The sequence below is a fragment of the Vicugna pacos genome, chromosome 8 (genome assembly GCF_048564905.1).
Source record: "Vicugna pacos chromosome 8, VicPac4, whole genome shotgun sequence".
Classification (NCBI taxonomy): domain Eukaryota; kingdom Metazoa; phylum Chordata; class Mammalia; order Artiodactyla; family Camelidae; genus Vicugna; species Vicugna pacos.
This window is the reverse complement of record NC_132994.1, coordinates 3759957-3778085: the sequence shown is the minus strand read 5'-3', so window position 1 is coordinate 3778085 and position 18129 is coordinate 3759957. Positions and strand designations below refer to the sequence as shown.

The following is an 18129-nucleotide window of genomic DNA, read 5'->3' as shown; positions in this document are numbered from 1 at the left end:
AAGGGCTTAGCAGCCTCAAGGGCCAGACTGAGACAGGCCTACAGCCCGGGGCAGATAGGATCCTTCCATTCTGGTCCCCCAGAGAACTTGCTCCACAAAGACAAACAAGCAGCTGGGTCTTGGCTCGGAGCAGGGACGAGGCTTCCCCTCAGTCTTCCCCGAGCCCACCCACGGAGCGCGGCCAGGGCTGAGCGCGCAGCCGCACAGAGCAGCGGAGCTACCAACGGCGCAGGCAGGGGGAGAGCGGCCCCCCCGCCTGTCGGGCAGGAACACAACCCCTGACCGAGGTGCTGGGAGGGGGCACGACCCGCCCTCCTGCCTGGCCAGTCTGCAACATCTGACTGCGGCATCCGGAGGGGCAGTGACCCGCCCGCCTGCAGCAGAGGAGAGCTGCATCTGACCCCGTGTTAGGAGGAGGCGCGATCTGCTTGCCGACAGGTGCTGGGAGCAGCACAGAAGAGGGCGCCAACGGAGGGCCTATGAAAACAAGCTGAGCTTCCAAAACAGGACGAAGACAGAAGGACTTCACATTAAAAGCACACAGACTCTAGGAGAACACCGACAACCCCTTTTTTTTGTTTTGTTTTTTCTTTTTGTTTTTTTTTTTATATCTGTTTTTACCTGTTCTATTTTCAATTACTCTAATTTTTACTTCTTAATTCATTTCTATTTCTCCTGGGTTTTGATGTCCTGTTATTGATTAGACACAGGCTTCAAATACATCTATTCATCTACCCACCCCCCTTTTTTTTTCCTTTTTTTTAAAAGTTTTTAAAAGGACGTCTCAACCCAATTAATACTCTGCTTCAACACTCTCTTCTATTATTCATTATACACTGTTTTCAGACCCTCTTTCTCACTTCTTTTAAAAATCTTTCTCTCTCTCCCTTATTTTTTTCTTTTTTTCCTTTTTTCTTTTTTTCCCTAAGTTCTATTCCTAAATAGGCATTAGATAGATAAAATCCTTAAGATCCAAAATAGACAACTGATACTCCATAAACCACAGTGCCAGAGAGGTATGAGCAAGATGAAGCAGAGAAACCTTTCCCAATTAAAAGAACAAGAGGAATCCCCGGAAAGAAAGCTCAATGAAACAGACATCGATAGCCTACTAGATCAAGATTTCAAAAAAGGAGTGATCAAATTGCTGAAGGAATTAAAAGAGATAATGCTTAGAGAAATAAAATATGTCAAAAATGAAATTGAAGCTATAAAGAAGAGCCAAGCAAAATGGGAAAACTCATTGACAGAGATGAGGAATGATCTAACAGCTGTGCAAAGCTGATTAGTTAATGCAGAGGAACGAATTAGTGATCTAGAAGACAGGGCAACAGAAAGCACCCATTCAGAAGAACTACAAGATAAGCAAATAAAAAATAATGATAATAGCATAAGGGACCTATGGGATAATATAAAGCGTCCCAAGCTTCGCATAATAGGGGTCCCAGAAGGGGAAGAAGGATCAAAGGGGATTGAAAACGTTTTTGAAGAAATCATGACTGAAAACTTCCCAAACTTAAAGAAGGAATCAGATATACAAGTACAGGAAGCTCAGAGGGTCCCAAACAGGAAGAACCCAAATAGACCCACACCAAGACATATCATAATCAAGATGGCCAGAGTCAAGGATAAAGAAATGATTCTAAAGGTAGCAAGAGAAAAGCAAAGAGTGAACTACAAGGGAACCCCCATAAGGCTCTCAGCTGATTTCTCTACACAAACACTACAGGCCAGAAGGGAGTGGCAAGATATATTCAAAGCCCTGAATGAAAAAAAGATGCAGCCTAGGATACTTTATCCAGCAAGGCTATCCTTTAGGATAGAAGGAGAAATAAAGAGTTTCACAGACAAAAAAAAAGCTGCAGGAGTTTAGCAACACTAAACCCACGCTAAAAGAAATATTGAAAGGGCTATTCTAAATAGAAAAGCAGCAGGATGCTACAGAAATGAGAAACGTACAACTGGAAAGGTGATAACTCATGAATTACAAATAAAGAAAACACGAAATTATAAAAGAAGACATACAAATCACTGAGAGTGGGAGAGAGAGGCAGGGAAATATAGAATTTATTTTCCTTTCTTTTTTTAAATTTTTTTAACAGTAGGATGGGTTTGAGATCATGTTCTTATCAGTTTATTAAAAACGGGTATAGGTTAATAGATTTACAAAAAAGGGTAATCACAAGTCAAAAATTTACAAGGGAGTCACAAAAATTAAATAAAATCCATGATAATACAAAGGAAAATTACCAAACCACAAAAGGAAGAAGAAAGGAACAAAGAGGATATACCAATTCAACTGCAAAGATAAGTTCAAAATGGCAATAAACACACATCTATCATTAATTACTGTAAATGTTAATGGACTAAATGCTCCAGTCAAAAGACATAGAGTGGCAGAGTGGATTATAAAGCAAGAACCTTCAATATGCTGCAAACAAGAGACCCACTTTAGGGAGAAGGACACATATAGATTGAGAGTGAAAGGATGGAAAAGGACATTCCATGCAAATGGAAAAGCCAAAAAAGCAGGTGTTGCAGTACTGATTTCAGACAAAATAGACTTTAAAACAAAGGCCATAAAGAAAGATAAACAGGGACATTTTATAATGATTAAAGGAGTGACACAAGATGAAGACATTACACTCGTTAATATATATGCACCCAATATAGGAGCACCTAAGTACATACAAGAATTACTAACAGAGATAAAGGGCGATATTGATGGGAATACAATCATAGTTAGAGAGTTTAACACTGCATTAACATCACTAGACAGATCTTCCAGACAGAAAATAAACAAGGCAACAGAGAAATTAAATACTACAATAGAAAAACTAGATTTGGTGGATATTTTCAGAGCATTACACCCCCCAAAAATAGAATATACATTCTTTTCAAGTGCACATGGAACATTTTCCAGGATCGATCATGTACTTGGACACAAAAGAAACCTCAACAAATTTAAGAAGATAGAAATTATCTCAAGCATCTTTACTGACCACAATGCCATGAAACTGGAAATCAACAACAGAGAAACAAAGGAGAAAAAAAGAAAAGCATGGAGATTAAACAATGTTATTGAAAAAACAATGGATCAATGAGGAAATCAAAGCTGAAATTAAAAAATACCTTGAGACAAATGATAATGAAAGCACAACCACTCAAAACCTATGAGACACAGCAAAGGCAGTGCTAAGAGGGAAGTTTATAGCGATACAGGCCTTCCTCAAAAAAGAAGAACAATCTCAAATAAACAAGTTAACCCACCACCTGAATCAATTAGAAAAAGAACAACAAAAAGCCCCAAAAAGCAGCAGAAGGAAGGAAATAATAAAGATCAGAGAGGAATTAAATACAATAGAGATTAACAAGACCATAGAAAAAATCAACCAAACCAAAAGCTGGTTTTTTGAAAAAGTAAATAAAATCGACAAACCTCTGGCCAAACTCACAAAGAAGAAAAAAGAGAGAGCACAAATTAGCAAAATAAGAAAGGAAAATGGAGAAAGTGCAACAAACAAAATAGAAATACAGAATATCATACGAGAATATTATGAAAAACTATATGGAACCAAACTGGATAACCTAGAGGAGATGGACAAGTTTCTGGAAACAAACTGTCCACCAAAACTGAATCAAGAAGAAACTGAACACTTGAACAATCCAATCACTAGAAAGGAAATAGAAATAACAATTAAAAACCTCCCTACAAATAAAAGTCCAGGATCGATGACTTCACCGGGAAATTCTACCAAACATACAAAGAACTCATACCAGTCCTTCTCAAACTCTTCCAGATGACTGAAAAGGAGGGAATACTCCCAAACTCATTCTATGAAGCCACCATCACCCTGATACCAAAACCAGGCAAAGGCACCACAAAAAAAGAGAATTATAGGCCAATATCACTGATGAACATAGACGGCAAAATCCTCACCAAAATTTTAGCAAATAGAATCCAACAACACATAAAAAAGATTATACATCATGACCAAGTGGGGTTCATGCCAGGGACACAAGGCTGGTTCAACATACGCAAATCAATCAATGTAATACATCACATCAACAAGAGAAAGGACAAAAACCACATGATCATCTCAATCGATGCAGAAAAAGCATTTGATAAAATTCAACACCCATTTATGATAAAAACTCTTGCCAAAGTGGGTATAGAGGGAACATATCTCAACATAATAAAAGCTATATATGACAAACCTACAGCCAGCATAGTTCTCAACGGTGAAAAACTCAAAAGCTTCCCACTAAAATCTGGGACAAGACAAGGATGCCCACTATCACCACTCCTATTCAACATAGTCCTGGAAGTCCTAGCCACAGCAATCAGGCAAGAGAAAGAAATAAAAGGGATCCAAATTGGAAAAGAAGAGGTAAAAGTGTCATTATATGCTGACGACATGTTACTATATATAGAAAACCCTAAAAGGTTCACACAAAAGCTACTAGAGCTGATTGAAGAATTCAGCAAGGTAGCAGGTTACAAAATTAATGTTCAAAAATCAGTTGCATTTCTTTACACTAACGATAAATCAACAGAAAAAGAAAGTAAAGAAACAATCCCCTTTAAAATAGCACCCAAAGTAATAAAATATCTGGGAATAAATCTAACCAAGGAGGTGAAAGAATTATACACAGAAAACTATAAACCATTGATGAAGGAAATTAAAGACGACTTTAAAAAATGGAAAGATATTCCATGCTCTTGGATTGGAAGAATCAATATTGTTAAAATGGTCACACTGCCCAAGGCAATCTACAGATTTAATGCAATCCCTATCCAATTACCCAGGACATATTTCACAGAACTAGAACAAATCATAACAAAATTTATATGGAACCATCAAAGACCTAGAATTGCTAAAGCATTACTGAAGAGAAAGAAAGAGGCTGGAGGAATAACTCTCCCAGACTTCAGACAATACTATAGAGCTACAGTCATCAAGACAGCATGGTATTGGTACCAAAACAGACATATGGACCAATGGAACAGAATAGAGAGCCCAGAAATGAACCCACAAACTTTTGGTCAACTCATCTTCGACAAAGGAGGCAAGAATATACAATGGAATAAAGACAGTCTCTTCAGCAAATGGTGTTGGGAAAACTGGACAGCAGCATGTAAAACAATGAAGCTAGAACACACCCTTACACCATATACAAAAATCAACTCAAAATGGATTAAAGACTTAAACATAAGACAAGATACAATAAACCTCCTAGAGGAAAACATAGGCAAAACATTATCTGACATACATTTCAAAAATTTTCTCCTAGAAGAAATAAAAGCAAGAATAAACAAATGGGACCTAATGAAACTTACAAGCTTCTGCAGAGCAAAGGAAACCAGAAATAAAACAAGAAGAAAACCTACGGAATGGGAGAAAATTTTTGCAAGTGAAACCGACAAAGGCTTGATCTCCAAAATATATAAGCAGCTCATACGACTCAATAAGAAAAAAATAAACAACCCAATCCAAAAATGGGCAGAAGACCTAAACAAGCAATTCTCCAAGGAAGACATACAGATGATCAAAAAGCACATGAAAAAATGCTCAATATCACTAATTATCAGAGAAATGCAAATCAAAACTACAATGAGGTATCACCTCACACCAGTCAGAATGGCCGTCATTCAAAAATCCACAAATGACAAATGCTGGAGAGGCTGTGGAGAAAGGGGAACCCTCCTACACTGCTGGTGGGAATGCAGTTTGGTGCAGCCACTATGGAAAACAGTGTGGAGATTCCTCAAAAGACTAGGAATAGACTTACCATATGACCCAGGAATCCCACTCCTGGGCTTGTATCCAGAAGGAAATCTACTTCAGGATGACACCTGCACTCCAATGTTCATAGCAGCACTACTTACAATAGCCAAAACATGGAAACAGCCTAAATGTCCATCAATAGGTGACTGGATAAAGAAGAAGTGGTATATTTATACAATGGAATACTACTCAGCCATAAAAACTGACAACATAACGCCATTTGCAGCAACATGGATGCTCCTAGAGAATGTCATTCTAAGTGAAGTAAGCCAGAAAGAGAAAGAAAAATACCATATGAGATCACTCATATGTGGAATCTAAAGACTCATGGACAGAGAATACAGACTTGTGGTTACCAGGGGGGTAGAGGGTGGGAAGGGATAGACTGGGATTTCAAAATTGTAGAATAGATAAACAAGATTACACTGTATAGCACAGGGAAATATACACAAAATGTTATGATAAATCACAGAGAAAAAAATGTGACAATGAGTGTGTATATGTCCATGAATGACTGAAAAATTGTGCTGAACACTGGAATTTGACACAACATTGTAAAATGATTATAAATCAATAAAAAATGTTAAAAAAAAGAAGAAAGAAGAAGAAGCTTTAACAGAAAAAAAAAGGAAAAACATCTAAAAATCTGATAGTGGAAAAAACAGATAAATCTTCTTTTAAATAAGAGATCATAAGGGCTATAGTTACTTTATGGACTGAGAAATTGCCATTATAATTTATAAATAATAAAAAGCAGGCTGCATAATTATTAAAAAAAAAAACCTAACTTTAAATGTGGCCAAAAGATTTAAACAGGCATTTGAGAGAAGACACACAAATGGCCAAAAAGAGCACAAAAAGATGCTGAATATCATTAGTCACCAGGGAAATGCAAATCAAAACCATAATGAGATACTATTACACACCCATTAGAGTAACTAACACAGTTACAGTAGATGAGTTGTCAAGGATACGAAGGAACTGGAAGTCTCCTATTGCTGTGGGAATGCAGAATGGTACACCCACTTTGAAAAATACTTTGGCAGTTTCTCACAAAGTTAAATGTGCACTGAACATTAGACCCAGCGTCTCTCCTCCCTAGGAGTCTACCTAAGAAAAACGAATGAAATGAAAACACGTATCTACACAAAGATTTGTACACAGGTGTTCACATCAGCATTACTCATAATAGCCTCAGACTGGAAACAGCTCAAATGCCCACTAGCAGGTGAACTGATGAACAAACTGTGACAAAGTCACATACTGGAAGGCTACTCAGCAATGAAACTTAAAGGAACCACTGAAAAGAAATGCAGTAACATGGACGTAACATCTCAAAAGCACTGTGTTGAGCCAAAGAAGCCAGACAAAAGACTATATATGCCGGGGTCCCACAGAACGCATAAAACTAAACTTGATGACAGGAGGACAGCAGGGGTCGTTGGGGGTCTGAGCTCTACAGGCCAGGGGAAGGCACAAAGGAGCTTCTTGCAGAGACAGGGATCTTCTGTACCTAAGTATCTGTAATTGGCACAGTGAATCTGCACACTGAAGTTGATCTGAGGTGGTATATACATACAATGGAACACTACTCAGCCACAAAAAAGAATGAAATAATGCCATTTACAGCAACACAGATGGACCTAGAGATTATTATACTAAGTGAAGTAAGTCAGGTAAAGAAAGACAAATATCATATATCACTTATATGTGGAATCTTAAAAAAAAAGATAGAAATTTTATTTACAAACCAGAAACAGCAAGTAAACTATGGCTACCAAAGGGAAAAGGCGGGGAGGGATAAATTAGGAGTTTAGGATTAACACATATACACTACTATATATAAAACAGATTAACAACAAGAACCTACTGTATAGCACAGGAAACTATATTCAATTTCTTGTCATAAGCTATAGAGGAAAAGAACCTGAAAAAAGTGTGTGTGTGTATATATATATATATAAATTTATATATATGTGTGTGTGTATATATATATATATATATAAATTTAAAAATAATATTAAGTTGATCTGAAAATCCCGCTAGGCACAGGTACTGTGAAATGGCACAAAGCAAGCTTAAAACAAGACAGCTAAAGCTAGAGACTGGGTTATAAATATTCATAAAGAATATTCATAAACAAGGCAGAATTAATTTAAGGTTGAACAGGTTTTCTTCATACCTTTGGAGCTATGAAGACAATCACCTTGGGAAAAGGGACTGGGCTAAGTCTTTAAAAAAAAAAAATTGGTGCCTATTGGAAGGTTAAAAAATGATACACAGTAGCTCTCATTGATTATGATGTTTTTGAAGAACTCTTTCAGAAGAGGAGCTTTTTTTAGGGTGAGCAGTCAGTGCACTGTCTCATTCCCTTTTGAATTATGAGAGGGAGGCCACAGCCTGAAGAATTCGAGGCTGGCAAATGCTTTCAAAAAAAAAAAAGGGGGGGGGAATTAATGGCTTTCCATGTTAAATAATACCTTTTACAGACCTTCAGAAACACATCACCTCACAATGAAGCAAATTCTATTGAAATTTTACATTTGAATACTGAAATCTATCTAACTGGAAGAGGTCTAACATGGGTCCCAGATCTCCTATAGAAAAGTACAAACTTGCAAGACATGCTTAGCAGCACACTGCGTTACTTACCTCTATGTTAATTTAAATTTCCCCAAACCTGTTATAATAGGTACATTACACTTACGTAAATGAAGCTCAGAGAGGTGACATACTGTCCCCAAACTACCATGACAGAACTGTGATTCAAAACCAGATTATTTTAAGTCTAAAATCCATGCTGCAGTGCCTCACAAGGAGAACTCCATCTCTCTGACAGGTACTGTAGAAACTTGGAAGCATGACAGTGTAATTTTTCAAAACGCCATTTACCTTCAGGGGACGCAGAGCACCACAAAATTTTGTCCACCAGCTGTTTTCAATGAATTCTAAGTGCCTCTCTCTTTTCCTAAGTGTTCGTAACCTTTCTTCAAATTGTTTTAAGGCGCGTTTATCCCTTGCTGCCAAAGGTCGACCATCTTTGCTCTGCAAACACCAGAACAAAATAAAACAACTGTTTACCATTAAGGTGTTAATAAAGTACCCATCCAATTTAGCAGAGCAGGCAACAAAAACTTTTGGAGGTTGGATTTGGCTCCTTAGGCAAATTCACAAATTGAAAAAAAAAAAAAAGATACTTACTATGTGATGATACACATCTCTGAACCAAAGTCAGACACATCAAAATACTATGTGGATGTGCGTGCATTTAATACTGAACTTCCTCTTGATCCCTACTTTCCAAATATTGTATATGGTAAAGATACAGGAGACAGATAAATATTTTTAATAACACCTTTTTTATGAGGTACTTTAAATGTTCTTTGCTCAATTCTCCCTCACCTCCAAGTTCCTCATTCCTATCCCTTATCTTACTGTACCCGGCCCCTCCCTTTCTCTCCTTTCTGTCAAGTGACGCTGTTACAGTGTACCTGAGCTGACCCTTCTCAGCTCGACTCCAACACCAGCAGTGATGCGATACAAGCACATGGTATGCAGAGGGTTTACAACAACTGCTAAGAGCTGGCACTTTCTGATTCTCCATTTGCAAATGAGTCATGTTTTCTTTGGCCAGCCTCTCTGACGGATAGTTCCCACCTATTTTCATATGATACTTGCTGTAACCACGAGCAGTGCCTTTCTCATGGTGTCTAAGTGACTTCCACACTTGTACTCACCTCACCCATAAGTGTCTTCAACTGGGTACAATAATAAACCATAGTAAGACAACTGCTAAATATTAAAAAAAAGTGAAATGTAAATTTGTTTGCTTTTGCAAGGAATGAGAAAATATCCAGATAGCACTACATTTTTTAAATATAGCATTTTAAAATGTAAAGGTAGAGCTCAGTGGCAGAGTGCATGCCTAGCACGCACAGGGTCCTGGGTTCAATTCCCAGTACCTCCATTAAAAAAATAAATAAATCTAATTACCTACCCCCCTCAATGTAATAAAGTGAAAATGCAGACATTAGATAATTAAAATGTTAAAATCTCTACTAAGGTTCAAATAGGTTCTTGGGAGATACAGAACATACTGCTTTGCAGGCCACCCTCGCGCAGCCTCAGTCTGAAATAACAGATACGAGGAAAACAACCCCCTAACACCGTTTAATAGGGAGATTCACACAGTAACAACCGTCTCGTTACACAACAGCTCGCCATGCTCTTCCAGAAGCAGCCACGCTCTTCCACGCCTTCTCATATTGCTTCTCAGACTGTCTCTTGCATAACAATCACCGGGACAGTTGGTTGACCACAGATTTCTAGACCCTACTCCAAGAGAGCATGACTTAGTTAGATCTTGGGTGGGGCCCAGAATTTGCATTTCTACCAAATTCCCAGGAGATGCCGATGCTGCTGGTCCCGAGACCACACTTTGCATTTACGGGACTATATTTAAGTATCTTCACTCCTTTAAGTCAAGTGCACTGGTTATAATGAAAACATAATCAAATTGTATCTCCCAAAAAGGAACCTTACAGAAGAGTATTTTCTGAAGAACAGGGGACAACACTCCCTTCTAGAAGACAGATCCAGGCAATGATACGTCAAGCATGTGATGTGAGAAGGGCTCGGTACTTTATATCTTAACCATACAAATTTTTCTCAAAACTGCCATTCTAATATCAAAAGGATATCAACAAGGTAGATTTATTTCACTGCTGGCTTTCCCTATTTCAGAAGAAAAAAAATTTAGTAAACTGATTCAAGGGTCCGATGCAAACAAACTCAAGGGATCTACTTGGTGGAAGGATCAGTGGAGCGAAAGATGAATGTCAGCTCTGCTTTGCCAACTGTCTAAACCAAGAGAAGAAGAACTTTGGTCAAACACACACACACTAGGCTGGAAACCCAGCAGTCAACCGATTATTTCATTTGGAAAAAAAAGTGCAGAATGTATAAACAATACCCTTGGTTGGAAAACCAGTAGAACATGAAAGCATCCCCCAGCACTGCCCCAGTGACCACTCCCCTTTTCCGTGGTTATCACTGCTACGGCGGTCAGGTACCCTTCTGTGTATTCCCTATGTTTTCACAGGTGTCCTTGTACGTAAATACACTTATGGTTTTGTTTCACATAATAGCTAACCTTTCTTGTACCTAAAACTGATCCGTTCTTTTACATTTATTCTCCTTCAGTCTCCAGAATACAGATTTGAGGTTGGTAATAGTATTTTATTCATTTATTAGATGAGGAAAATAAGGCCCCCAGATATCACACGCAGAGTCAGTAGAGCCAGAATTTAAACTGAGAACGTCTGATTTGATTTTATAAGGTATGTTCTCTAAGCTGTATAAATCTACCTCATTCCTTTCACCACGGCACAGCACATTATACCATGATATTTTAAATTAGGCAACACCTTACTTTTGAACATTTAGATTATTTTCTTTTTTGGGAGGGTGGGGACATGAATACCCTTGGTCACCCGGGTACAGGTGCACACACAAAAGCCAGTAAGACAGGTTCTTGGGTGTGAACTGCTGGATTAAACTTCTTAATAATTATGTATAGTAATAATATAATAATTAAAGGTATGTGCTTGTGTGTATAGGCACATGTAACAATATTCAGCTTTCTTTTTAAAAAGCTATATATTTTATATTTCCACAAACAGTATCCCCATCCTCAAATTCTCATTGACATCACCTTGTGACAAAGGTAAAAATTTTAAAGGTTTTTAAAGGATACAAAAAAATACTGAGTTGTTCTAATTAGCACATATCCAATTACAAGGGCAACCATCCTGGTGTTAACACTGAATGTCCCATGTTCTGGAAAACTCCCTGGGTCCCAGGCAAACAGGGCTCACAGTCAACCTACTCATTACTACTGATCTGAAGCATCATTTCCTATTTTCATTGAAGAGTTTAATTTCTCCGTCAGTAAACTGTCTATCTAGGTCTTTTGCTCAATACTTCTATGTACTGCTTGTCCATTTCTCTTCTTAACTTAAAGATGCTCATTATGTATCACCTATATTGCAGATTATTTTCTCCCATATTATGGCTGGTTCTTTAAATTCCTTTTTGGTGCCACTTCTTTGGTACATAAATTTTAAAGCATAAAAATTAAAAACTCACCGATCTCTTAATTTGCACTTGGGTTTTGAGTCTTGTTTAGAAAGGTCTTCTACACACCGGGATGAAATTTAATTTTCACTTTCTCCTAATATTTTGTAAATGTTGTATCTGATTTAAATTCAGAATCTGCTTTATTATATGGTAGGAAGGTTATGAAAATTTCATTTTTTATCTTTCATAGACTGTACTGAATTTCTACCTGGACTTATGAAAAACTGTCATCTCTGCAATATTGAATCTTCCCAATTAGGAACTGATGAAGTTCTCCATTTATTTCAGTCTTCCATTACATATTTCAATAAATTTTATAACTCCCGCCAGGGAGATCCTGACATTTCTTATTATTTTACAGCTGGCAATTACTGCGCATGAGATCATTTTCTATCACATCCTCCAACTCGTGAGTGATTTTTGTGCGTCTGTATCCAGGCACCTTGAGGAACTCTTACTAGTTCTACTAGTTTGTCAGTTGACTCTTGCAGACTTTCTGGGCAGATGATATCTGCAAATAATAAAAGTTACCTTCCTTTTTCTCTCCGCTTGCTCCCATATTTTTACCTACATTCTTTCTTATCTGACTAGGCCCTCCAGGACTGTAATGAGAATGTTGCATTCATTATTTCTTAGTTTCTTCTCTTCTAATTTGGTAAGGCTCTTTTTCTAAAAATCGTAACCGCAAATTGACTTTTACCAAACACTTTTTGACATCTATTAAGATGTTTTTATTTCTCACTTATTCTCAGTATATTAAACTACTTTAATATATTTTCTAACATAACATCCTTGCATTCCTGGGATAAACCTGATCTGATAATTATGAAATATTTTCTTAATACAGCCTAGTTTTTGAATTGCTAATATTTTTATTTGCATTAAAATATTTGCCTGTACTTTCGTAAGAAAGACCAGTATATAAACAGTCTTCTTTTTTGTGTGCTATGACCATCTAGTTTCTGTATTGGGATTATGATAGTTCAATAGAATAATTCAGAAAACTTCCCATTATTATCTCTGTCCTATAAATGAAGTTTACCTAATACTTGGCAGAGGAAGAAAAACTGTTGTGTTTTTAGAAGTACATTTAGTTGGCAAGTGGTTACATGTAATCTTATTCAACTAGCACATAAAACTTGAACACAAGTGATGCAGGAAAATCCGACATGACACATGGACTCAGCATACCTGGGGATCAGCAAGATCTTGATCATAGGTAAGTAGAACTCTTACGTTGAGTTGTGAGAACCCTGATAAAAATTCTCCAGCTGTCAGTGCCCTACATTTCACAGAAGACATTCTTAAACAGAGACGTGGTTCTTTACTGATATGTTGAACAAAAATTCAAACGAAGTTAAAATATGGGTTGGCCAATTTCTAAGGCACAACAGCAAGCCGCTCAGAGACCAAGCACTTCATGCTCCCCAGTCACAGCAAAACACCAACTCACCTTTGATTTAATCGTCTGGATGTGCTGCTCCACTTCTTCAATGTCTTCCGTGTTTTCTAAACGCTCATAAGCAGCGCTCCTGGTGCCTTTTATCAGATTTAAAGGCAATGCGGACATGCCATAGGCCTAGGAGAGACAAGAGGAAAACATGTTTCAGTGATACGATTCTAAACACACCATATGCGATTTTCAGGTGAAAAATGTCCTTTAAGGTAATTACAAAAAGAGTAAGTGGTTGTGAAGGGACCCAGTCACTGAAAAATAGGGTATATGATTATATAGTCTCATAATTCTCTTACTTACTCCATATTTAGTTACACATGACATCTGTAATCCTAACTATTCCCAGAACAGAGAATACCCATTCCTCAAAGGACAAGTCACAAAATCAACATAAATGCAGTACTTTATCAAAGTAATAAATCACAACTTCAGGCTAATCAGGACTTAAGTAGGTAAATCAGTAAAAACAATTTATAGAATTATTGTCTATGGAAAAAAATAACTTTCTATATATAGTAAAACTATATTTATATATATATTTATAGAATTATTGTCTATGGAAAAAAATAACTTTCTATATATAGTAAAACCCTTAGTAAAATGTACATAGTTTAATGCACACGTTACTTGATTAGCATATCAGTGATCCGTATGCAGTTTATTTATAAGTTCTAAATATTTATAATCTTTTTGCTATGTATTTTAAATAGCCTATAAGAAATTTTAAAATATTAATTAGCATTAAGAATAAACATATTATTATTTTATATTTACCCATTTCTATATTAGCCAGTCCCAAATGTGAATTTTTTTAACATTTTTTTGTTAGTCATTTTAGAATGTTGTGTCAAATTCCAGTGTAGAGCACAACTTTTCAGTTATACATGAACATACATATATATTCATTGTCACATTTGTTTTCGCTATGAGCTACCACAAGATCTTGTGTATATTTCCCTGGGCTATACAGTATATAATCTTGTTTATCTATTCTGTATATGCCTGTCAGTATCTACAAATTTTGAAATCCCAAATGTGAATTTTTACCATTAAAAACCATTAAAAACACTTCACGGCAGTTGCCATGTGACCATTGTTCAAAATCATCATTGACCTTAAATTCTTAGAAGCAAAATTGTCAACTACCATCTACTGGTTGCAGGAACAGCCTCTACAGCGATGCAACACGACATATTTAAACCTTTTTCATTTTCTGAGTACACAGCCAGACCACCTTAGCTGGTCTCCCCTGAAGTTAAGTAGGGCCATGAGACTGACTTCAAGACAATGAATGTGGGCAGAAGCAAGAAATGCTACTTCCTAGGCTGAACCTCCAACTCCAAAATATCCTAGGTGATCCTGCAGCTTTTCTCTTGTGCTCTGTGCTACCTGGTGTCAACTCGAAGATGACCCTGAATACCTTTAGTGCCAATTTTAATCACTTTAATATTCTTCACTGAGTCTTCTTTAGACATTGATTAAATATTGATTAGACCACAATTGATTAGACCACAGCAGAGCATAAATTCTGATATATCTGGGTTGTTTTTTAATTAAGGATTTTTAATTAATTTTAATTAAGAATATGAACTAAAAGAAGGTCCCAGAAATCAACTCCTCCTATCAGTTAATATCAACTCAATAGCATGTTGTATCCAGATAATTAACTAGCTGAAATTATTACCCAATATGCCAATCCCTGTATTTTTTAAAGGTGAAATACTTAAAATCTTACATTTTAAATATTGTTAAAACATTAGCTGATGTTCTGGTGACTTCCCTATGATCCAAAAACAAAAGGGAGATGCTGGGGAAAGGTTCCGTTTGTATTCGAAGAAAATATAATTTGGACAGAGTAGAGTCATTTTCTTCTAACTAAATTCTGGTCAAAATTATACTCATAATAACCTTGGTAAAATATAAAAAGGAAAAACATGATCAGGTTTAAAGTTATATTTTTAACGTTGAATTTTATATGCTCCAAACACTGAAAATGTAAAGAATAAAGCCCATGGAAGCCAGCATATCCCAGAGCTCTTTACCCTTTGCCTGTAGGATCGTCCTCTCCCTGTTTTAAATATTACTGAAAACAGTAATACAACACGTGAGACTCTGATGAATACACAGCACTACATAATGGTTATTGACTGATTCTTCACACTCACATCTCACTTTAACACAAGTCCATGTTGCTTTTTACAGTCTTGGCTATTGCCAAGGGCAAAAATATTTTGTCAAAGCCAGGTTATGCCCAAGTGTATTTCTCCATCTTTCCAACCACCTCCAACTAGGCTTATTTTATCCCAGAGCTTGCTAGTCTGTGCTGGATGGATCTGGGTCTCTAAATAAGCTAAACCTGGTACTCAATACAGTTTCCCAAGGAGTCCACTACTCCAGTCAACATTAACAACATGGCCCCTATTTAGAGTTTAATGTCAAATACAAGGTCATCTAAATTCTCCTAACTGGTCTGCTGGTCTCACTCTCTACAAATCCATCTTCTACACTGTTTCCAAAGTGATCTCCCTGTAACACTCAAGTCAGATTATGTCATTCCTCTAACATCTATGGAGATTCTCCAGGACTAACAAGGGAAGTTTTCAAAATGTTCTGGCAGGAGTCTGGGCAGGTGCCTGTAGGGCCACGACAGGAGCTGAGGCAGAGGGAGCCTTGCAGGCACCTGCAGCTATTTTAACCAGAGAAATTCTGCTGTGTTCATCTATTTTTCATATATTAGAACTTCATGAAAGATTGCTTGAAAAAGGTGTTTTGCTTTTCTTTTTTCCTTTCAATGAGAGGTAGAATTCCCAGCCTTGTGAATAGACACCGTTATCTAATCCTGGCACACAGAGCTCTTCCAGACCTGATCCCTCCCACCCTTACCTCCTGCCTCTCAGCGGTTCCCTGTTCTTCAATCACTCTAGTTCTACAGGACATCAGGTCAGGCTCTGCCCAGCATCCGTACTTTAGTACCTGTAATTCTGGCATCTAAAATGCCTACCTCCTCAGCCTCCTTCACCAGCAATTCCCAAAGCCCTTCATGTCTCAGCTTAATTACACCAGGTCTGAGAAACCTTCCCTGATTTGTAAATGTGCCTTGCTTATAACTCAATTATAGTACAGAACACTGTAACATAACTGGTCTGCACATTTGTTTTACCACCCAATCTGTTAAACTTAGTTAATCAGAATTATCAGCCAAATTAGTAAGTACAGTAGATTATCTGACACTAGGTCTCAATTTTTCTTTTTCCCAACCTTACTCTAAGAACAAACATGTGTTAAATTAATAAAGTAACTTCTCTTAAGAAAATAATAATCAACCAAAAAAATTTTAACAGCTCTTTATTCACACTAACTTGTTTCCTTACATGGAATTTATATATTTATTAGAAAAGTTTAACTGAATTCCTATAGCTTAAATAAACAGCTTAGTGTAAAAATGTTTTTAAATAAAAATATGTCCTTGGTACCACCTTGTGGTACAACATCTTTTTGTGAATTATTAACGGTCTGAAGAGAACAAGTAAAAGAAAGTAATAACTGTTTTGGTTACCCAGCTTTTAGCTTGTTTTTGGATTGCATGTTTAAGTTTCAGTGATGATCAGACAATTTAACCATAATGTAGATTATGATCAACTTGACGTAACAAATTATATAAAATATTTAATCATTACAACTTTAAGATCTTCGAACAACAGTCTTTTGAATTTAACCTTAGACGACGACTTCTTCAAAAAACAAAATGTATGAATACTGTCCTTTTCAGAAACAGAAAACTTTTATTGCTTACTACTGCCCTCTAGTGAATTACCAGAAAATCAACAAGGCTGAAGAGAGTGTATCATTTAAAATGCTTCTAGGTCGGCCATCATTGCCACCAACTTTGTTTCAACTTCCAAGAATAAACCACCATCTATATTTTAAAATCCAAATGTTTTGAAAGAATATATACAAACTATAAATATTTCTAATACCTTCTTGCCCAGACTAGAGCAGCACCTTTTCCCCGCATATCTCTCTTCCGTGTAGGATGAGTTTCCAACTTACGAGCCTTGGATTACTGAAAAAGGTCAGTGCCAGGCACTGCCTGTAAACTGAATAAACATCTTGCATATATTCGTAACATCTATTACTCAGGGACCTATACCGCTGTTGTGAATAATGAAAAAACTCGCTTAATGTGTACTCAGTGAAGATTTCCCTTCTAAGAAATGTATGTATTTTTTCTCACATTTAACATCAGTGGAATACAGATGCATCTTATAATCACTGGCTAGGCAGAAGTCATGACATCGCTGTCATTACCTGCACCCTCACAAGTTTGGTCACAGCTCGTCACATTATAGTAACCTCTTCAGTTGAGTGACATGAATTCTTGGTACAACTACTGAGCTGAACTGCCACTTACAAGGTCTTATAAGCCAGCACTACGACTTAACGTTGAAGCAGAAAGTTAACGCGTACGGAAAAAGAGAACAGAGGAGCGAACAGTGAAGTAAAAACACACTGGAACAGTGAGCAGGATTCCCTATTTTCTTGCAAAGTGACAATCAAAAGCTTTATGAGCTTAAGAAAGGAAAATGCTCAAAGCAGAAGCCATCTTGCATTCTGCTCCCTAGGTAGCAAGAGAAGATATAACAAAACAATAATAAAAACAGCTTAAATGTACACGATGGGTGTGTTAGCAGCTTTTAAGAAAAATTCCAGAGACAAGAGTGGAGTACTTGAGAAAAGCTATATCAT

At 37.0% G+C, this 18129-nt stretch overlaps 1 protein-coding gene across 1 annotated transcript in view; it reads right to left on the bottom strand.

The window, feature by feature from the left end:
* LMBRD1 (LMBR1 domain containing 1) overlaps positions 1 to 18129 on the bottom strand; it is a 109123-nt gene that overhangs the window by 42700 nt on the left and 48294 nt on the right. The window contains exons 8-9 of the mRNA XM_072965488.1: positions 13381 to 13506; positions 8682 to 8834 (exon numbers count right to left, since the gene is read on the bottom strand). Coding sequence (XP_072821589.1) covers positions 8682 to 8834; positions 13381 to 13506 — 279 coding nt within the window. The remainder of the gene's footprint in view (positions 1 to 8681; positions 8835 to 13380; positions 13507 to 18129) is intronic.